A 23,626-nucleotide genomic window follows, 5' to 3' on the forward strand; every position below is an offset into this window, starting at 1 on the left:
GTTATTAACTTGAATATTATTATAGATAGAGATAACTATAAACAGCAATAATGTTCAGCAAAGTAAGATTTACAAATAGGTCAAGATGACTGAAATGGTCAATTGACCCCCTAAGGAGTTATTGTCCTTTATAGTCAATTTTTAACAATTTTCATAAAATTTGTAAATTTTTACTAACATTTTCCACTGAAACTACTGGGCCAAGTTCATTATAGAGAGAGATAATTGTAAATTGCAAGAATGTTCAGTAAAGTAAGATGTACAAACACATCACCATCACCAAAACACAACTTTGTCATGAATCCATCTGCTTCCTTTCTTAAATACTCACATATACTTAGGTGAGCGACACAGGCTCTTTAGAGCCTCTAGTTTACCTTTCTCATGGTTACATATCTTTTTGTTTAATTTCAACTATACATCTTCCCTTGTTCGTAGATAGAATAAATGTAAATTAAATGGATTTCAATATTTTTTAGCATTCAAAGTCATTAAAATCTTCTTACAAAAAAAGTCATCTCTAGCGTACTTAATTCATACATAATATCATTTAATCTTTTTAAAATAAATATATGTTTGTTAGAGCAGAAAACAATGTAGCATACACAGATTTTCTACCGAAGGAATAGACTTCCTTAGATGTATTTGGCAAAATGTTTTGGATTTTAGGTCCTCAATGCTCTTCAGGCGACGTTGTACTTTATTTGGCCTTTTACTACTTTTTACTCGAACGTCTCTGAGGATTCGTTTCGCTCGACTGGCACACAAAATCATAACTTTTGGTTGTTGAAGAAGTTTTTTTTTTTATGAAATTTTAAAAGATATTGAAAAACACTGGAAATATCTGTAAAAATACTGTTTTATTAAAATGTTTGATTAAAATTAAAAGGATTTTCCATACCTTTAATTTGAAACATAAACATAGACCATTCTTTTCTATTGATTGTAATGGGTTTTCTCATGCCTTTTTGGTTGTTTAAAGTGAAATTTTCAAAATACCGAACTCCAAGGAAAATTCAAAACGGGAGGTCCCTAATCAAATGGCAAAATCAAAATCTCAAACACATCAGACGAATGAAAAACAACTCTCATAATAAGAACTTGGTACATGTTATGTTTGTTTGCCTAATTTTGTATTCTAACTGAACTTATACAACTGAGTGAATCCATTTGAATATTTATGTATGACACGAATATCCCCATCTGCTACCGTATTAATAAACTTCCAATATTTCTATGGAAATGACGATAGTAAGCAATAAGGGCAAAGATGGTTGGTCTAAGTAGTAGGAAAAAATCGGAAAAGGTTCCTGTGGATCAATAACTTTTGGCTGTATTAGTCTATAAAAAATAACGCTAGAATATACAGTGATCTGGTATTCGTGACATATTTATGACATCGTTATTTCACAGAGGTAATCACCCCGAACTCGAATATTGCAACTTTCATCCTGAAACACATGAACACTTTGCAAATACACCACCGTACAATTTTGTTCAGTATCACTAGTGTACATGCTGTCATAATTGTTAAACTGTGTTAGTAAATGAAATACATTTATGAATGGGTCCCCATTTACCCATTGCTCTGCCTTTAATCCAATCCATATGTTTGATTTGCCTGAAATTTAAAACAAAATGTACATTGGTAATTTATACAATACTGTTAGATTTAGAGGGAGGCCAGGATACCAACCGAGTGAAAATAGAACTATCAATATGCGTTGTTTTTCTTTGTGAACGATCAGCATTCGTCTTGAAGTAAATTTGATCATTATATTGTAATTAAATGATAAGTTACAGTCAAACATGTTGTTCTTCTCATATATATTATGATGGTATGATACTAAACCCCTAACGGAAAGGATTGTGCCTGATGTTCATATGATGAAATCATAATCTTTCAGTCAGTTTAATTGAAGTCTGGAGCTGGCATGTCAGTTAACTGCTAGTAGTCTGTTGTTATTTATGTATTATTGTCATTTTGTTTATTTTCTTTGGTTACATCTTCTAACATCAGACTTGGACTTCTCTTGGACTGAATTTTAATGTGCGTATTGTTATACGTTTACTTTTCTACATTGGATAGAGGTATAGGGGGAGGGTTGAGATCTCACAAACATGTTTAACCCCGCCGCATTTTTGCGCCTGTCCCAAGTCAGGAGCCTCTGGCCTTTGTTAGTCTTGTATTATTTTAATTTTAGTTTCTTGTGTACAATTTTGAAATTAGTATGGCGTTCATTTATCACTGAACTAGTATATATTTGTTTAGGGGCCAGCTGAAGGACGCCTCCGGGTGCGGGAATTTCTCGCTACATTGAAGACCTGTTGGTGACCTTCTGCTGTTGTTTTTTTCTATGGTCGGATTGTTGTCTCTTTAGCACATTCCCCATTTCCATTCTCAATTTTATTGGCAGGACATTGCAAGTTAAAGGGGTTATGATTCTTTCCTATATTGTACGTCAGATCATATTAGCTTTTTACTTTCATGCGTTGCCGCAGGCAGTTCTATCGAGATCATCGCATGTCTACCATGAGTTGCTGGTATTGAATTGGCACCAGTTTAAACATGACTGTTTTATCATCTAGAAATTGGTAAACTTCTATCCCCCTAACAGGCAGTGATTGATTGTAGTATGAGCCTAGATATTTGGGATCATGGCCCTTGTTCTCTTTAGTATTAAACGTTGATTCTTTGATTAAAAGTGGATTTTAGATTTTATGTGATACTTACAACTTAAGAAAGAGTTAACAAAATTCCACTTTTGTGCTGTTGTGATTGTTATCAGATCTCCGCCATTTTGTTGGCAATGCGTCCTTGCGTCATGCCATGTTTTTCCACTGGTGGAAAACAATTTCAAGCAAGTGTTTGTAAGGGAATCGAAATAATATCCAGTGTTTGTGCAACCTATCAAAAATAAAAAATTACCACCTTAACATAATAATATAGAATAATTTAATTGTATGCTAACGTGTTGGTTTTTAATATCAACTAAGAAGACGTTGTTTTCTTTTTCAAGTGATTCATATTTAAGCTTTCACGAGGAAAATAAATCAAGAGTGGTTCATTGGACGGTGAAGTTTATAAGGTGTTGTCTATTTTTTAACAGCACTGGGTCGATACTGTTGATGACGGACCATTAGTTTTAGAGGACATATAAAAAAGAAGATGTGGTATGATTGCCAATGAGACAACTATCCACAAAAGACCAAAATGACACAGACATTAACAACTATAGGTCACCGTACGGCCTTCAACAATGAGCAAAGCCATGTTTGGCTTAGTAGTTATTAGTGGGTATCATTGTGGTCTAAGCGTGACGCGGGATTGACAATTTTTGATTTTATGTGATACTTACAACTTAAGAAAGAGATAACAAAATTCCACTTTTGTGCTGTTGTGATTGCTATCAGATCTCCGCCATTTTGTTGGCAATGCGTCCTTGCGTCATGCCATGTTTTACTTGCAATTACTTTCAGCTAGTTCAAAGTCAATTTCAACCAATGAATGATTAATATATCAAATTGACTTTGAACTAGCTGAAAGTAATTGCAAGTAATCTAGTGTCGGTACAAGTACCTTGTGTTATTTGGTGTTGTTGATTTTCATTTTGCTAGGTTTTTGTGTGCTTGTTGTCCGGCATATTCTGAGTTCAACCGTTTCCAAACGATTTTTACAGTTATTCTCGTGTACATTTTTAATGGCACACCCGTGTCAGAAATTAAGGGTAGTGTTAAGTTTTGACATATATTTTCAATTTCACTATATTCTGTTTGTGACTGCCTAAGTCAGAATCCAGTCATTCATCGGTTGTAATAATTGTTTATTCTATGCCTTAGCTTGCTTTCGTTTCCTGGTGTTTTTTTTTTTTTAATGTTTCATGTATTTTCTTGCCTAGGAGTTTTCTATAGAAGGAGTTTTTTGGTGGTTTTTTTCGAGATTTAAAAGCGTTAACACTGTCGACAATATGGTTCCATTTTGACGATCATCATACAAGATTTAACGCATGGTGTTAATGATAACCACCAATTAAATTTTACACAGTAAAGCTACAAAAACAAAACTAACCTTCTTTCCAAATAACATACATGTTCAAATCTGTCATTACCGTGTCAGCATCGATTGTCATTGGCTCAGGCGATTTTATTATCCAGCAATTTCTTTCGAGTATATTCCAGACTAATGCAGAACATTGCTCTCGGTTAGACATGAAGCAAAGACTGGCGCATTGAACTTTAGACGAGACACTTATCCCATGTTCACTGGATGTCGCTGGTTGACAAATTAAATTTATTCTAATCATTTTATATTCAACCAAATTGTTTTGTTCTTGAAACAAACTTGCAGCTATATAACACAAAGAAATGGAAAATCCAAATAAAGTCTTCATTCTCGACTTGCTAAATACAAGTTAACGGTCAGAGTGCTTCAAAGTGAAAACGTTTTGAATTTTTTAGATAAATGCTTTTTTTAATCTAGAAATATAAAACCCCTGCATTGCCAATATCAATATGAATATATGGATTATTTAATTGTAATATAAAGTAGATTTGTCTATTTTTAAATTTGATAAACATTGAATACAAAAAAATACAAATAATTGCGGGGCTTCAAACAATTTTTAATATTTGCTTTTTTTAATAAACAAATAATATTTTTAGTAGGAAAAAATATGTTAATAGTTGCCAAGAAGTTATGACGTGCTTTCGGCTTAATATATATGCCTATGTCTTGTATTTATGACATATATCAGATATATATGGTGGTTAAATGCTCAACAGAGATTCTGTTCTATTTGTATATGCATACTGAAGTATTTCATACATTCCCCCTCTTCTTAACTAGTAAATTTATTTTATTCCTTTTAAACATAATTTAAGTGTCTATACTTCAATGGAGTTTCACAGGGGACTTCGTTCGGTTAATCCTGTACATTGTTACAGCTACAATGTACATATTGTATGTAAATGTTGGTGACGTTACTGACATAGATTTGTTATAACATGAGCAACACGACGGGTGCCACATATGGAGCAGGATCTGCTTACCATTCAGGAGCACCTGAGATCACCCTTAGTTTTTGGTAGGGTTCGTGTTGCTTATTTTTGAGTTTTATATGTTGTGTCATGTGAACTATTGTTTGTCTGCATCAGTCAAAGGAAACTTTCGAGCATGTTTACAGAACTGGAGAGAAAACCTATTTTGAGTGATGTTTAAAACCTTTCAATCATTATCTAAAGCATGTTTGTAATATAAGTGCCCTGATATGAGTAAAATTTAATGATAATGATGGAGAGCTTAGTCGATTCTGAAATTAAGGGGTGTAAGGTGTCCGAATTGTCTGCATCAGAACGGAAAATTTCGTAAATTTGACCTACATGGTCAAATGAAAATATATAATAGTTGTTAACACAGCCAGCTGATCATACACGGGGCGCATAGCTGACTTGTGCTTCCTCCCAGTCAGCCGATCATACAGAGGGTGCATAGCTGACTTGCGCGAGCTTCCATCTCATTGGATAACACGGTAGATTTATCAATTTCTTATGTTATTTCAAGCTGTCAATCATTTTATCTATATTACCAATTTTATATACCATGTGACTTACTCATAAACATATTTAATCAAACTCATCCTTCTGATTCGTTTCTTTAAACATGTTAACTTGTACATACAGTACATACGTAATAACGTTTAGAATTTGGATAATTGTAAAATTAAAAGAAAAAAATAATTAATATGAATACACCGTACCTATAATGTTGACTATTTTCTCTTGATGAAATAAATACGGAAATAATTGATATCCCTTTTTTCAGATCATCTACGACTATCTAAAGAACAAATCAAAAGGATAAGAAAATGGCAGAAAATGGCGTTCGAGAATGCGGAGAATGTAAGTATTCAGCCTGTGTATTCAGGACGAGCAACATAAAACAAGTGGATTGTTATACAAATTGAGTTATAATGAATTTTAATCAATTAATTTGCATTTTGAACGGACTTTCGAATTAACAAAGTAAGCTCTAAATGGTAGGAGAACAAGTTGTAATATATTTTTATACGACCGCAAATAAATTGGTATCCCATCGTCGTCGTCCGAAGACAGTTGGTTTCCGGATAATAGCTTTAATAGAAGTGAATAGAAATCTAGGAAATTTATAAGGTGTATAACCACAAAAGGAAGGTCGGGATAGATTTTGGAGGTTATGGTCAAAAAGGGGCCGAAAAAAGCATTTTTCTAGTTTCCAAACAATAACTTATGTTTAAGTGTATGAATCTCTCTGAAAATAAACCACAAGTTTTCATACCACAAATGGATGGTTATGATTGACTTTTGGGTTTATGGCCTTACCTTTTTGGGCATTAGGGGCAAAAAAGGGAGGAACTAAAGGATTTCCTGGTTAATGGACAAGTAAGAAAATTTAAAAGCAGTTTAAGGGAGGTAATCCAAACACATTTAAAGTACAATGTTGTGTATGCTTAGATTACCTCCCTTATACTGCTTGTAAATTATGTATAAAGAAATGTTGTGTATTGTCTTGAGGTGATTTAGCTGTCAATTTATTTTTAGAAGTTACTATTGATTAATATTAGTTTTAGCCATGATAATGTATCATCATGTAATTTTCTATTTTTTCTCCAATACGCAACAGTATAGTGTATAATTGCTCAAAAGCAAAAAAGAAATGAATTTAATATAAATTCAAATCATACATTTCATATAATCTAAGTTCTTTGACTACAGTCTTTTAAAATGTGTGTGTTATCCTTTATACATGTACAATATCGAAAAGAAAACAAACACATAGTTGTGTATATGGTGTAAGCAAACTAACATTTGTTTCATTCTACTTTCAATTGTAGCCATCATTTTCGAGGACAAATAAATTAACAGCTGGAGCTTACAAAATATTCCAAGATAAGCATCTACTCAGTGATGATGATGATAAAGCAAGTCAAGAAAAAGAGGATTCGGAAGACTCTGATGAAGATTTGGACGGCGATTTTAGCAAACTTTTTGATGGTTTAGTAGGACCTAACGGAAAAGTAAATCTGACTACAACGCCTGGAGGCAAACCCAAAGGTACAAAATTCCATCCATTACCGTTTGGTCAAACTATAAACATCTGTTATCGGTCGTTCATGTACCTGCATCGTTCAGTGTATATCTCCATAAAATTGCATATCACGACTTTGTGACGTCAAATATGCTTGACTTGGACCTATCGCCGACGACAAAATGTTTCACCGTACGGCCTTTAACAGTTAGCGAAACTCAAGAATGAAATAGATGAAACAGAAATCAAACAACATAGTATTTACTAATTCAAATTTTAACCGAAACATTTATGGCCGAAAACGACGAAGTACGAAAACAAAAAATTAAACATTTAACCGTTGTGCATTCTAAAGGTTATTTTTTTCTTTATCAGGAACTTATAACTCCAAAGGTCTTCATTGAAACTATTTTTTTGTTTCAGTGGACAAAGACACACCTCCAGAAATTATCCCCATGATGACCAGTATGGTCAATAAGAATTTGATGTACGCACCAACCAAAGCAAACGCAGAAGCAGTAAGATGATACAATTTTTCATTTAATTTCACAAATAACTGTTTCCTTACTTTTTTGTATCTCTTTTTTGATGTCAGCTTTATAATGACTTGATTTATTCTTCAGGAGAAAACAATAATTTTTACTCAAATTTCTTCTTTTTTTATTATTATGTTAAAGACAATCAAAATACCAAATTTGAATTTTTGTTTTTGTATCCAAAAGATTGAATGCTAGTTGTTTCCTTGACTTTCAATCGCAGATATTACAAACATTTGCAGGACAAGAACAAATAACGATAACTATTAACGGATAGGTTCTGCAAAGAAGTTCGAGTATAGGAATAAAGCACGAGCAATTTGTAATGTCACTTGTTATAGAAGGACTATTGGATAGAGGCAGATATCTTACATTACAAAAGGCAACCCTCTTTAAAACCCTATGTGACGTGTTTCTAGTTTCCGATTTTTGGTGGTATATCACAAGCTTCTTAGCTTTTTGAATTGGCATAATATTACTAGGATATGTTGAACTTAAAAAAATATATGTTATAAACAAATTTAACAATTGCATACGGGTATTTGAGAAGTACGAATGGTAGTTTTACTTACTTCGCAAATACATGAAATAAAAATTTAATAACGGAGTAAGCTGTACTATAATGCCACATCAGCATATCATATTCAGACAGGAATCAAAATCGCAAATTATATAACGAGAGTATTCTGAATTTAAGTTATACAGCAGTTTCAAAATGAACAATTTATGTTATCTTTTCTCAGCTCGAAGAATGGATCGGAGAAAACAGACACACAATTAGTACGAAAGAAACAATAAGAAGAGAAAAACAGTTAGAGGTCATGAAACACATATTAAAGTTGTATGATGAAGAGAAAGAAGGTGAAAGTCGTAAAATCTCCGAAGCAAGGAAAATGAAAATTTTAGAACTCAATGCCGCATTTGACGAACTGGGAGATTTGCCTCCTGAAGTTGAAAAAAAATCCGTAAGTTAAATAATAAAATTAACGGTACCAATTTTCTTGCACCAGATGCGCATTTCGACAATACATGTCTCTTCAGTGATGCTCGTGGCCAAAATATTTAAAATCCAAAGCTTATATTAAAGATGAAGAGCTATAATCCAAAAGATCCAAAAAGTATAGCCAAATCTGTGAAAGGAATCAGAGCTTTGCATGAGGGAGATACATTCCTTAATTTATAATAATTTCTAATATTTTGTAACAGCAAATTTTAAGAACACAAAAAATCCGTATGTTTATAAATAAACTACTCTTTGGTCGGGTTGTTGACTCTTTGAGATATTCCCCATGTCCATTCTCAATTTTACATACCATTAACAAACTTTGACATATTCCCCATGTCCATTCTCAATTTTACATACCATTAACAAACTCTTTTGTACAAAGCAACGCAATATTTACTGTTAGCCTTTGAAATACTATAGGAGTTAAATGATGAAACAATATATAAAGGAGAAACTTTTTAACATAATTATACAGTCTGAGGATAGTAGATACTAGGACAATCTAATTTAATGTAGATCTTGTCAAGTCGAAAAATTTTGCTGTGAATAGTTTTCTATATCGTCTATAGTAACTTTCATTCGGTTCGTCTACATTGTTAGCTTTCAAATATTATCCATGATGAAATAAATAAATTAAAAAAAATCGCTTTGGACGCATGACATTTATACAGTGTTGTTTTTACATCACTGGGTCGATACTGCTATTGTTGGACTTTCAGTTCCCGAGAGTATCATCAGTATGTGATTTGAAACAAACCTTCTTAAAATTGGCTGTTTATAAATTTATAACTTATTGAAAAAACCTCAGGAAATTTGACCACGGATATATTTGGCACTATTATTCTAAGGTCCTTTTTTTGGTCATATAGCTCTCCAACTGTTTATACAGTACCATTGACTCAGTGTTAACTGTTTATACAGTACCATTGACTCAGTGTTAACTGTTTATACAGTACCATTGACTCAGTGTTAACTGTTTATACAGTACCATTGACTCAGTGTTAACTGTTTATACAGTACCATTGACTCAGTGTTAACTGTTTATGCAGTACCATTAACTAAGTGTTAACTGTTTATACAGTACCATTGACCCAGTGTTAACTGTTTATACAGTACCATTGACTAAGTGTTAACTGTTTATACAGTACAATTGACTCAGTGTTAACTGTTTATATGTGTACCATTGACTAAGTGTTAACTGTTTATACAGTACCATTGACTCAGTGTTAACTGTTTATACAGTACCATTGACTCAGTGTTAACTGTTTATACAATACCATTGACTCAGTGTTAACTGTTTATACAGTACCATTGACTCAGTGTTAACTGTTTATACAGTACCATTGACTAAGTGTTAACTGTTTATACAGTACCATTGACTCAGTGTTAACTGTTTATACAGTACCATTGACTCAGTGTTAACTGTTTACACAGTACCGTTGACTCAGTGTTAACTGTTTATACAGTACCGTTGACTCAGTGTTAATTGTTTACACAGTACCATTAACTCAGTGTTAACTGTTTACACAGTACCATTGACTCAGTGTTAACTGTTTATACAGTACCATTGACTCAGTGTTAACTGTTTATACAGTACCATTGACTCAGTGTTAACTGTTTATACAGTACCATTGACTCAGTGTTAACTGTTTACACAGTACCATTGACTCAGTGTTAACTGTTTACACAGTACCATTGACTCAGTGTTAACTGTTTACACAGTACCATTGACTCAGTGTTAACTGTTTATACAGTACCATTGACAAAGTGTTAACTGTTTATACAGTACCATTGACTCAGTGTTAACTGTTTACACAGTACCATTGACTCAGTGTTAACTGTTTACACAGTACCATTGACTCAGTGTTAACTGTTTATACAATACTATTGACTCGGTGTTAACTGTTTACGCAGTACCATTGACTCGGTGTTAACTGTTAATGCAGTACCATTGACTCGGTGTTAACTGTTTATACAGTACCATTGACTCAGTGTTAACTGTTTATACAGTACCATTGACTAAGTGTTAACTGTTTATACAGTACCATTGACTAAGTGTTAACTGTTTATACAGTACCATTGACTCAGTGTTAACTGTTTATACAGTACCATTGACTCAGTGTTAACTGTTTATACAGTACCATTGACTCAGTGTTAACTGTTTATACAATACCATTGACTCAGTGTTAACTGTTTATACAGTACCATTGACTCAGTGTTAACTGTTTATACAGTACCATTGACAAAGTGTTAACTGTTTATACAGTACCATTGACTCAGTGTTAACTGTTTATACAGTACCATTGACTCAGTGTTAACTCTTTATACAGTACCATTGACTCAGTGTTAACTGTTTATACAGTACCATTGACTCAGTGTTAACTGTTTATACAGTACCATTGACTCAGTGTTAACTGTTTATACAGTACCATTGACTCAGTGTTAACTGTTTATACAGTACCATTAACTCAGTGTTAACTGTTTACACAGTACCATTAACTAAGTGTTAACTGTTTACACAGTACCATTGACTAAGTGTTAACTGTTTATACAGTACCATTAGCTAAGTGTTAACTGTTTATACAGTACCATTGACTAAGTGTTTTGGACATGATTTTAATGAATCTTTTCTGAAATTCTACGTGTAAATTTAGAAATTATTCAAAAACCAAGGTTCCGAAATCCTCACAGAAAAAGGTACAAATGTAAATAACAAGAGTATCGAACTCTTATGAAAATTCAAAACATATAAAGTCTTGTATCAAATGGCAAAATCAAAAGCTCAAACTCATCAAACGAATGGAAAACAACTGGCATAATCCTGTATTGATACAGACAAAGTTGACTTTAGATAAGTTTGGCAATTTTTATTGTTAGTCTTTTTATTGGTCTCATTGGTTCTAAAATTTCGGCTTTGGACGATCCTGATGACAGTAAATCCAGAAAAGCGATTCGGACACGTGTAATTTAGGAAGTGTTGTATTGATGTTTTAACTGAGGTTACAGAAGTTGACGAATTAATTCTTCCAAAAGAGATATCAAAATAGATAAAAATTATGACAAGCCGTTTTACTATTTATTCGAATTTCAAGATATCTCCTATAATATATATGACATCTTATATAATATATCAGATATCTCTTTTAATATATAAGATATCTTATATAATTTCATTTTTATAAGATATCTCACATATTATATAAGATATCTTTAATGTTATATGAGATATTTTTAATGTTATATAAGATATCTTTAATGTTATACAAGATATCTCATAAAGTTTATATAATATCTTATATACTTTATAAGATATCTTATAAAGTAAATGAGATATCTTATAAACAATTTTTATATAAGATGTCTTATATAATTTATAAGATATCTTATATAGTTTATAAGATATCTTATATAGTTTATGAGATATCTTATAAAGACAATTATATAAGATATCTGATAAATTATATGAGATATCTTATAAACTATATAAGATATCTTATAAAGTTTATGAGATATCTTGAAGTCAGAAGAAATAGCGAAACGGCTTGCCATAACAAATGTTAAATAAAATTAACAAAAATACTGAACCCCAAGGCTAATTCAAAAAGGGAAGCTCACACAAACTGAAAAAAATCAAACGCTATCAATCAACGAAACAAGTGAAAAACAACTGCCACATTTTATAAGAATGTCTTTATAAGTTTTGAACATTTTTAATTTTCCAAAAAATAATAATTAGATTGGACAGTTATCTTTATTTTCGGCTTCAGCAATTTTGCGACATTGAAATAGATCAGAGTTATCTTCCGTAGACCAATTCCATATAACGTTAAAACATCGTCAAAAGAAATTGGGGAAAAATTGTCATGACTTCACGAATACATGTTAATTATCAATGAATTTTATTTTGTAGAAAGAGTTCTACCAGGAGGCCGATTTTAACACCCTTATCCCGGGAATGATGGAAACGTTACAAGGAACAATGTCATCACTATTTATGGGACTTGGGAAGTCCTTGAACGGACAGAAAACACCAGGGAAAAAGGGAGGAGAGGAAGAATGTTCAGTAATGTGAAAGAAAAAGGAAAAGAATGAAGCATATTTTTTTTTTATCTCTTTTCTCCTGCATTTATCATAAAAACTACTGGCATTTTACTTTTAAAAGCGGGACAACATGTCTCGTAAACTAGACACAGTCTACTATTGTGTTTGTCCTAAGGAGAGACTCACATATTCAGAGGGTGTTTTATATCCTTTTTTATCATACATAATTTGTATATTAAATTTTTGTTATTGATTTTATAGTTATACGTTTAATATACTATCGATGTTGTTTATACATTCTTTTGCGCTCTAATGAGTGTTGCCTTGATAAGCTTTTTGTTTTGATGTGAGCTTACGTACCGTAGTGGTTGACTTGGTATAGGTTCACTTACACTTACTTCTCTTATACCACACACTAGTTTCTCTGTGTATAATATATGAATAAGATATCATGTCCGCCGGAATGTAGACATTTCACTTTTAACCGGTTTTTTTTCACGAGCGTAAAGTGCCTAATTCCCTACAAGTAAAAAGATGTGGTTTGAGTGTCAATGAGATAAATCTCCATCCAAGTCACAATGGTTTTGCGGGATGTACAAATACGTCTGATCATAATGGGGACGTTAAATTGTATATTTCGTGTATAGACAGTGCGTGTCACGCTTGCAACAACTCTTTGAGGGGTCATCAGGCGGACTGCTGCAATGCCAAATTTCATTCATATCCAATAAACCCTCATTTTAAGGGCCAGCTTGCCGCCCTTCATTCCTGTCGACCTACCTGTTGTATTAACTGTTCATTTTTTCTTGTCCTGAAAATTCTAAAAACAGTATATGATTACGGAAAAAAAACCACATAACATTAGAATACCAGCAGGCTAATGCCGCTACAAGGCAGCACTCGCACCCGCAAAGTGGAAAGGGATTAATATAAGTTGCAAAACTTGTTTCCCAATCCACTATAATTAAATATGTTTAAACTAATACCAGCAGAATATTTAGCAAAGACAAGGCCAAAAGGAAGCTGGTCACATTGAAAGTATCCTGAATATGAGAACCAAACTTAAGATGGGATTTTGGCATGTCCGTACCCTGTACGAGAAAGAAACAAACCACGGTGTTAAGAGAAATGTGGGAAAACAAGCTGCACATACTAGGAATAAGTGAATGCATGTGCACATGGTTTGGCAAAAACTTGACAAATACAGGAGGCATAATCATCCATAGAAAAAGACCTAATAATCACCTTTTGAGATTTCAATGCTAAAGTAGGACATGATAACAGTGGTTTGAGAGAATAATGGGAAACATGGATGTGGAATCATGAACGAGAGAGCGGAGACTATCTAGTAGACCTCTATTGGCTGAATAATTTTGTAATAGGTGGAATATTGTTCCCACACAAGGAAGTCCATATGCTGACTTTGGTATGACCTGGAGGCAGAGATATAAACCTGTGTGACCACGTAACAATAATGATAATCAGAGGAGATCCTTACAAGACGCGTGAGTAAGGCGAGGTGCTGATATAGGAAGTGACCATCATCTTATCACAGCAAATACTTAAACTTTTGAAAGCATCAACACCTAACAGGGATCAGAGGTTTGACACAGGGAAACTCAGAGATATTAAAACGAACCATAACTTCAAATTAGAACGGAAGAACCACTTTCAACTTCTAGAAAAATCGTACCAACATGTAAGAAAGTGAAACAGTATCTGAACAATGACAAAAGTGAGAAATAAAGTTTAAGACGACGAGTGAAAATTTTTTAATGTTCCAACCATCACAAACTCAAAGATTGATCAAAACAGGGACATGTAATGCGATTGAAAACAGGATAGAACTAAATAAAAAAAATATGCCATACACAGTCGGATAAACTGAAAGATAGATTAATGGTCAATACTCCAACTGTTATAAGAAAAATTAGAAACCTTCAACTAGAAAAAATAGAAAAGATTTCATTGAAGGAGTGACGATAGAGGCAGTAAATGCTGCTTCAGAGCCAAGAATGGGGATGTTTATCAAATCACAAACAACTGTGTGGTCACAAATACACCAACATAACAGTAAAAGACAAAAAGGGTCATCTTAAAACATATGAAAGAGAATAAGAGAGTAGATGGAATGAAGTGATTTAAAAGAAGTATAATATAGGTCAGAACCATCTGGAAGTCTAGCAACATCAGTAAGAGCATAGTTCGACTATATAACAGTTGTGTACTTTCAGTGCTGCTATATTGGGAAGAATGTATGGTGGAGAATGACAGAAAAGGACATGAACAAGCTTTCCAGTTTTCACAACTGTTCCCTCAGAAAAGACATTCATGCAACGTAAGATCACTCATAAATACCTTCATGAAACAACAGAATCCAACATAATGGAGACTCTACTTAACCAAATAAGAAGGTTAATGGTTGACTTTGTTCTTAGAAGACCAGCTGAGGACATGGAGAAGAACAGTTGAAACTGAAATGAAAGACCCCGGAATCAGCTAGGGCGAGACAGAAAAGAAAGTAAAGAAAAGATAGGATTGGAAAGATCTAGTCCTTGCCCTATGTGCCTCTATGCATACAAAAAATACGTGCATCGGTAAGTTAACTTTATAATTACTCAATTTTGAATCTCTGTGTCAAGTATCCTTTTCAAAGTGGCTAGTAATTTTTCTTTCCATATTACAGTTTTGACTTAAATATGCCAAAGAATGGGTAAAATTCATAATAAAAGGGAAATAACTCTTTTATGGAGGCTGCTGACAATTTCAGCTATGTCTTTACTTGATACATTTTTGGTCATATAACAAAAGTATGAAAAAAATCCTCTTTTATATGAATAAATTACCCCTAGTTATGCAGTGTCTCTTTTTTATGGTCAATTGTGGTTTTCAAGATAATAAACAAGAAATTGTAGAAACTCCACCAACGATTTCGGCCATATTGATTTATTTGTAGTTCTGTATTGATGATCACTTTTGCTGTCTAATATTGTAATATTTTACTGTTTTCAAGATAATAAAATTGAGAATGGAAATGGGGAATGTGTCAAAGAGACAACAACCCGACCAAAAAAAAAACAACAGCAGAGGGTCACCAACAGGTCTTCAATTTAGCGAGAAATTCCCGCACCTGGAGGCGTCCCTCAGCTGGCCCCTAAACAAATATATACTAGTCCAGTGATAATGAACGCCATACTAATTTCCAAATTGTACACAAGAAACTAAAATTAAAATAATACAAGACTAACAAAGGCCAGAGGCTCCTGACTTGGGACAGGCGCAAAAATGCGGCGGGGTTAAACATGTTTGTGAGATCTCAACCCTCCCCCTATACCTCTAACCAATGTAGAAAAGTAAACGCATAACAATACGCACATTAAAATTCAGTTCAAGAGAAGTCCGAGTCTGATGTCAGAAGATGTAACCAAAGAAAATAAACAAAATGACAATAATACATAAATAACAACAGACTACTAGCAGTTAACTGACATGACAGCTCCAGACTTCAATTAAACTGACTGAAAGATTATGATTTCATCATATGAACATCAGGCACAATCCTTCCCGTTAGGGGTTTAGTATCATACCATCATAACATATATGAGAAGAACATAACCCGTGTCATGTATACTTTTAAATTGGCGGAATTTAATTTGGCGATTTTGTTTTATCTGCGAAAATAAGTAAACATTTACACCCCGTGAAAATAACCCGCTTACGGTAACTCCAATATGGAATTAACAGTCGACTTCTGACATATTGACTGATTGTAGATCCTGTTTGCTGATCATTTTTTAAAGTTATTATCGATCTATTGTTTTTAAGATAAAAGTAAAATACATTTAACAAATGGTAAAATTCGTCATTCAATTTCATATGGAGCCGACCTACGATTTTGGACATTTTGCTGATTATTAACAATTTCTGTCTATCTGTTTAAGTTTCAATATAATAGGCATAACCTGAACAACTTAGAAGGGATCTTTTTGTTGTAAGATCTTTAGCCTTAACTAGGTACCACCAATGCTGAATTCGGGCAATTTTAGCTACATTTGTGTATTAGTTTTAAAGGGGAATAGTTTTGACAACGACCAAATTATTGGAATATCTTATTTTGGGTCATATAAGCTAATGATGACACCAAAAGGTAACGCTCCTATTGAATAAGTACTACACATACGTATATATTGATAACCATAATTTATAAATTTGAAATCCTGTAACAATATGTGGGAATCCGAATATAGGAGAACCTTCCAGGCAAAGGATGAATTATATAGAAAAAATTTAAATAACAAAAATGCCCAACTGCAAGGAAAATTCAAAACGGAAGGTCCTTTCTGAAATGTTAAAATCAAAAGCTCAACACATCAAACCAATGAAAATAGCTGTCAGATTTCATACTTTATGCAGGCGTTTCTTTATGTAGAACAAGTTGAAAACGTCTGAGAGGAATAATGTGAAACGAAAATATTTATTCATGAAGATTCATAGCATGATGATAAGGGTAGCAAGTTAATGCAATTTCATCATCTAACATAGCAATCCGAGTGAACACAAAACGATATTTTGCGTGAACACGATAATTTGTTCTATTGATATTATGTTGATATTTGTCATAAAATATATAGTTGTTATACAACTAATAGTGACGATTTTTGGTTTATTGACTGTTACAAAATACTGAATATAAAGTATTTGATGGATTGAGTAACACTAAAGTTGAATGAGGTTCCTTTTATCTTTAGTTAGAGATAATAAAATTCATTAGTAAAATATGAGCCGTATCTGTTTCAATCAAATTGTTCAATTTTACTGTCGTTTTTTGAAACCTGTCGAATTTTTAGACAACACGAATATTATTGCACATTAAATTTTTAAATTAAAGTTTTTATTGTTTTATTGAATATTTGTAAATAAATAACAATTTTCATGACCTAAACTTTAGGGACCGTTCAATATTTACCAGATGGATGGGCCGGTGCATTCTTAATATTGTTTCATTAAAAAAGCTAACGCCCATCCTTTTAAATTCTGAAAAAAAGTCCTTGCCCATCTAAAAAAATCTATAAAAAAATCCTTGCCCCTCTAAAACTATAAGACAATCAAAAATGATTTAGGTTCTTTTTCTATTTTAAAGTTTTTAAAATTTGATGTCTTGAAATCAAAGAATAAACTTTGGTGTTAATACAAAATTAATTCCATATATATGTATACATTTAGTTCAAATATGAATATTCCTTTATCTGTTCTACTTTTGGAAAAAGAAATTATGGTCCTTTTAAGCAAATATAGACAGGCATGTTTTTGAATTTGATGCAGCCTTTTTCGCCTATTAATTAATTCCCTAAATTTGACAACTAAACACCAAACTATCAAAAAACCTAGCATTCTGTAAGATTGATATATAAATGAGAAAGCTGTACAGTAATATGAAAATCTATGTTGATTTGAAAAAGTTAAAAAAAAAAAAAATTAAAGGTGACAAGTCACCATCCAAATTTTTTCCAAACTTAAAATTGCAGCTTTTTTTTAAGCTATTAACTCATTCGCCCCTAAGAGATTTCTGGAAAATCAGACATTTTCGAAAATTTGCAATCATATGCAAATTATATGCAAATTAGCAGACTCTTGATGCTGTAACTGCTGCTCATCTATTAAACTATGTATTGAAATTTGGGGGTGGATGGCATGGGTGGGGGTGGGTCGGGAGGTGTAAGATTTTCTCGTGGGTTTGAACCCATCCCCACTGAAAAATGGTCATTTTCCGTCTATTTTCCGATTTTAAAACGACGTTGAGAGGTGAACATTAACCAGACTGTGTTTCTTTGTCATTCAAGTATTACCTTATAGTTACAGCAGTCCATGCTTGCTAACTGGGAGTATATGGGACTTCAGTGTCTTGCTGGCGAATTATTATCGTCAAGTCAGGTCTGCCTAAATGTCCGTTTTTACGGATTTTTGACAAAACGGTGACCTAGATTTTACAGACTAGATTCCTATTGGCCATATTATACCTCTTTGTGTTCCTATACCACCTATGCATGCATTTACGATAATAGTTTATACCAACAATGACAACCAGTTAAGAAGTGGCCAACAAAAGATGCCCACCCCCACCTGATTTTGGCTACTTTTCACGTTTTTCCGATTTTGAACTCTTAAACGGCTTTCAACGTGCCATATTTTCATAAACAGACGTCTGAGAAGAGTTTATGGACCATAAACTGCTTGGTTGAAGTCCCTGCTATCATGACAGTTCAGGTGGGGCAGTTCAAAAAAGGTATGGAGGGTCATACGGGCCATCAAAGAATGGTTGTCGCCATGACGCCTATAGGCGTCATTGGGGGTCAATGGGTTAACTAAATCCATAAAAATGACAGCCAAAAAAAAAAAAAAGTACTAAACAGCCTGGCATTCAGTAAGATCAATATTAGAATGATTTAGCAGTAGAGTTTTATGAAAATGCAAGTTGATTTGAAAAAGTTATGAACAAATTTAAAGATGACTATCTTGAAATAACCTAAAACAGAAAATTTAGCTTTTTCTTCAACCTTTTTATTAAATCCATAAGAATGACAGCAGCACACCAAACTACCAAACAACTTGGCATTCTTTTAGATCAATATATGAATGAAATAGCTGTAAAGTTTTATGGAAATTCATGTTGATTTGAAAAAGTTATAAAAAAAATTAAAGATGACTATCTGGATTTAGCATAAACTGAAAATTTGAGCTTTTTCTTAAACCTTGTTATTAAATCCGTAAGAATGACAGACATACACCAAACTACCAATCAACGTGGCATTCTGTAAGTTCAATATATAAATGAAAAGGCTGTATAGTTTTATGAAAATCCAGGTTGATTTAAAAAAGTTATAAAAAAACATTAAAGATGACTATCTAGATTCAGCCGAAACTTAAAATTCTAGATTTTTTTACCTATTTATAAAATCCATAAAAAATGACAGCAATACACCAAAGTACCAAACAAACTGGCTTTCTGTAAGATCAATATATAATTGAGATAGCTCTTGAGTTTTATGAAAATCCAAGTTGATTTGAAAAAGTTATAAAAAAAATTAAAGTTGACTATCTGAATTTAGCCTCAAATGAAAATTTGAGCTTTTTTTCTTACCTATTAATAAAATCCATAAATTTAACAGAAATACACCTAACTACCAAACCTGGTTTCCTATAAGATCAATATATTAATGAATAAGCTGTATAGGTTTTTTAAAATCCAAGTTGATTTGAAAAATTTACAAAAAAATTAAAGTTGACTATCTGAATTTATCCCTAACTAAAAATTAGAGCTTTTTTTCTTACCTATTAATTAAATCCATAAATTTAACAGCAATACACCAAACTATTAAACAACTTGGTATTCCATAAGGTCAAAATAATTAATAAGACAGTCCGAACAGAAAATTTTAGCTTTTTTAATCCTTAATTAAATCCTTAAAGTTGACAGAAATGAACCAAGCTACCAGTTTTTGAGTGCCCGCAAAAGAAATTTCTTACACACCTATAAAATGGATAAAAAAAGTTTCTATAAAATATGTTCTGGCCCATCCACTAAATATTTTAAAAAAAGTTCTCGCCCATCCAAATATTTCCACAAAAAAAGTGCTTGCCCCGTCCCATTTTGCACCGGCCCATCCATCTGATAAATATTGAACGGTCCCTTAGTGTAAGTTGTGTAATATAAAAGCATAGTTTACTACCATGTAAAGATACAATAAATAAGAAAGTTGTCCTGGTAACAACACTGTCACATTTCCATGTTTGATGAACCACGAAATTTTTGTCAAAAACATATTTGGCAGTATCAAATATTAAAACGTTCACATCATAAAAGACATTAATAACTACTGTCAATTCAATGAGAGCACAACAAACTCCATTAACACAAACTTTAGCCAGTATACGAGAGGGAAAACAGACAGGAAAACATAATAAAGAAGAAAACAAATGGCGAGAGATTAATTCAGCCTACACAAAAGACAACTTTCGAGTTCGATGGATTTCCGTTAAAAACTTGGTATTAGTGAACATCATTCGTGTGCTTAGATGCATCGTCACTTCCGTTCCCATGTTGAGCGAGTGGTTGTAAAACTATGATGCTATATTGCACGAATTATTCGGCAAATTGAACTATCATAATTGACCATCAGCACTGCTGTCATTATGGAATTTGGGGATAAAGTACCTACAGAACAAACATTATTTCAAGTTAATCCTACACAATGACAATCACCAAGACGCTTGATGAACGTTAACAGTGCAGGGATACAGGCGATCCCCTCTATATGGTTGATGAAGTCATCATGCGTGCATAATTGACGAGTTTTTTCCCGGTAGAAAACAAACTCGAAAGCGGTCTTTTCGAACTGTTGGATAACTTGCAATCTTTTGTTGGTGTGCTTCGATGAGATGCAATTTATTCTGTTAAACATATTTTTATTATTCATTCGATGCACACACCAAAAAAAAACAAGAAATCCACACGTTATAAATTTCATGCATTCAACGCGTTTTCCTAGATTTACCTTCATCACGAACGATCAAAGCCAAATATTGAAATCCAACTTTGCCTGAGGGAGTTGAAACCCAAGTTTCTAACAATATGTGCTGTGCATGGTGGCTACATGAACACTTGTGTTTTTCTCATCCATATATTTCTTCTGATGATCCCAATTTATTAATCGGATGCAACCTTGTTCAAAATTAAAATTAATGCGTCCTGAAGTTATCGAGATGTGCTCAAATTACTTCGTCTGATGGCCCAAACCCTTATCAGGCGCGTCTGTTTGACTTTGTGAGGTGTATGAATAATAAGAATGGTCCGGTCAGAATGGATGCGTTAAATGTTTATGAAACTGCTATCATATCTGCATGTTGAAGAGCCCTTTCAACAAATCGATAAAGAGTCGTATGAAGCCTGTTGTAAGGTTAACTTTCTGACTACACATCATCTCTTCATTTTCCAGTTCTGACCTCTTGCTTCACCCCAATCAACCTATTTTACAGAACCTACCTTTAATATTCCTTGAACATAGAAAAACTCATTTTAAGTACAATAATTTTAACATATGACGCTTTTCTGATATTATTAGTAATATGGTGTGTTAGTGACCTAATACGATATATATGGGGTAAGTAAATTCCATATGGGGCGAGAGCATTCCATTTGTCTATACAAAAAGCAAATGCCCACAATAACACCTTTTAAGTTTAAATTTGTTGTATGGATTTATTTCAATCCTTCATTACATTCAATTTCTTCGTCTGTTGAAACCTTTCAGATTTCTTTTTTGATTTGAAAGGGAAGTTACTCCTTTATACCAACAATAACAACTTATAGGCTTTAATTATGTTTTATGAACTTATTTCAACCTTTTATCATCAATTTTGTCGTTTGTTGAATCCTTTCAAATTTTTCCTCAACACTGTGTTGTTTTTATAAAGGGTTGTGGCATATTTTATGTTTTGAAAGGGAAGTAACTTCCTACTAACCACATATGGTAATTTACCATGTATGGTAACTAACCCTTTATATTTTAGGACACCCTATATCAAATATACATAGTCACCACGTATAGTCCTTTAACCATATCTCTATAAATCTATAGAAGGTAAGATATATAATCTGACACCTCTGAAAGTTTTATAGTTAATATCCCTGTATAAAATTCAATACATTCGTTATCATTATATCGGAATTTTGTAATATCGCTTGAGAAGTTACTGTACAATCACTCAATTAGGCCTTTACAATACAAACACTTTATTCAAAATCATTCAATATTCTAGTATTGCATATTTGTTTCATTGTTTTTCTCCTTATCTGTCCTTTAAAATTGTTCTATGAAATATTGAAATATTGTTAAACATCCCTACCAACAACTCTATGTATAGTGGTCATACGTGTCTTTCGCAAAATGTATGTCTATCCAGAAATGAGCCTTCTCGGGTTTTTTTTTAATCTGCGATAATTTGGCCGTTGTTATAGTGGTTATTGGATTACCATACCAAATAATTCATGATAATATGATTATTTGATAATCAAGGAGTGTTTTTTTTTTTTGTTTATTTGATTATCTTGTTCAAAACAATTAAATATTATGCGATTATGTTGGCAAAATATTTGTGATAATGTGATTACTTGGACACCACACGAAGGGCCTCCAGCATGGCCTTCTCTCCAAGTCGGAACCTGGCGCAGTAAAATTATTACCTTCACATTCGGTCGACCTAATCTATAGAACCTATCTTTTAGATTTATTGTCCATTTGTTCTCGTCCGGAAAAGACCTCAAATATTTGAATTCAGCCAATTTTCTTTAAAACATAATTAAAAAGCATTTGATTTCCCGAAAATGTATATCTGGGAAGCATACGATAATACGCAAATATAGTAAAAGAAATGTATTTTAATAACATTGAGAGATCATCATGTAGAACCTGTCTCGTATAACAAAAGGTGGGTAAAAATTCGACAATGTAGAGCATGAAATTTTGACCGCCACATCATGTACTGCCAAAGACTAAGTGACGGTATTTATACATCGCAATGAACCCTAAGGGTGAGAGAGAAACGATACTGGTAAAAACAACAAGTATCGTATATTTGTTTGAAATAGTATACAGCAATATTGTAACGATGCTATGTATACATTTAGGTATACATTACGTCAAACGCTATAACTGTTAACTTCATTGAAAAGGGAAAGAAGAATCAAGCAATGATGGTTTGTACTACTTTCGGACATTTCGCGTATTATAATCCTAGCTCTGTATATTCATCCTCATTTTGTTTTGATTACAAATATGGTCGTTACAATATGACATGTATGTTATGGAAAGACATTGACTTGTCTAGTGTGAAATTAAAAACCACTACAGGAAGGAATTGAGAATAGCTTAATGTCCATTAGCGTTGACAAATTATGCTACAAATCCTGCATCTTAATGACTA

General features: G+C 32.9%; 1 protein-coding gene and 1 long non-coding RNA gene across 2 annotated transcripts in view; one reads left to right on the forward strand and one right to left on the reverse strand.

Moving 5' to 3' along the window:
• LOC139523362 (uncharacterized) overlaps window positions 1–12,900 on the forward strand; it is a 29,929-nt gene extending 17,029 nt beyond the window's left edge. The window contains exons 3-7 of the mRNA XM_071317274.1: window positions 5,822–5,898; window positions 6,870–7,089; window positions 7,487–7,581; window positions 8,343–8,564; window positions 12,516–12,900. Of these exons, the coding sequence (XP_071173375.1) occupies window positions 5,822–5,898; window positions 6,870–7,089; window positions 7,487–7,581; window positions 8,343–8,564; window positions 12,516–12,677 (776 nt within the window). The 3' untranslated portion in view covers window positions 12,678–12,900. The remainder of the gene's footprint in view (window positions 1–5,821; window positions 5,899–6,869; window positions 7,090–7,486; window positions 7,582–8,342; window positions 8,565–12,515) is intronic.
• Window positions 1,407–4,406, reverse strand: LOC139522353 (uncharacterized). The gene is made up of 3 exons (XR_011664395.1): window positions 4,070–4,406; window positions 2,735–2,908; window positions 1,407–1,621 (listed from the first exon to the last, which is right to left on the reverse strand). It is a non-coding gene; the product is annotated as an uncharacterized lncRNA (long non-coding RNA).
• Window positions 12,901–23,626: the final 10,726 nt, after the last annotated feature.

Source organism: Mytilus edulis, chromosome 5, assembly GCF_963676685.1.
Source record: "Mytilus edulis chromosome 5, xbMytEdul2.2, whole genome shotgun sequence".
NCBI classification, from domain to species: Eukaryota; Metazoa; Mollusca; class Bivalvia; order Mytilida; family Mytilidae; genus Mytilus; species Mytilus edulis.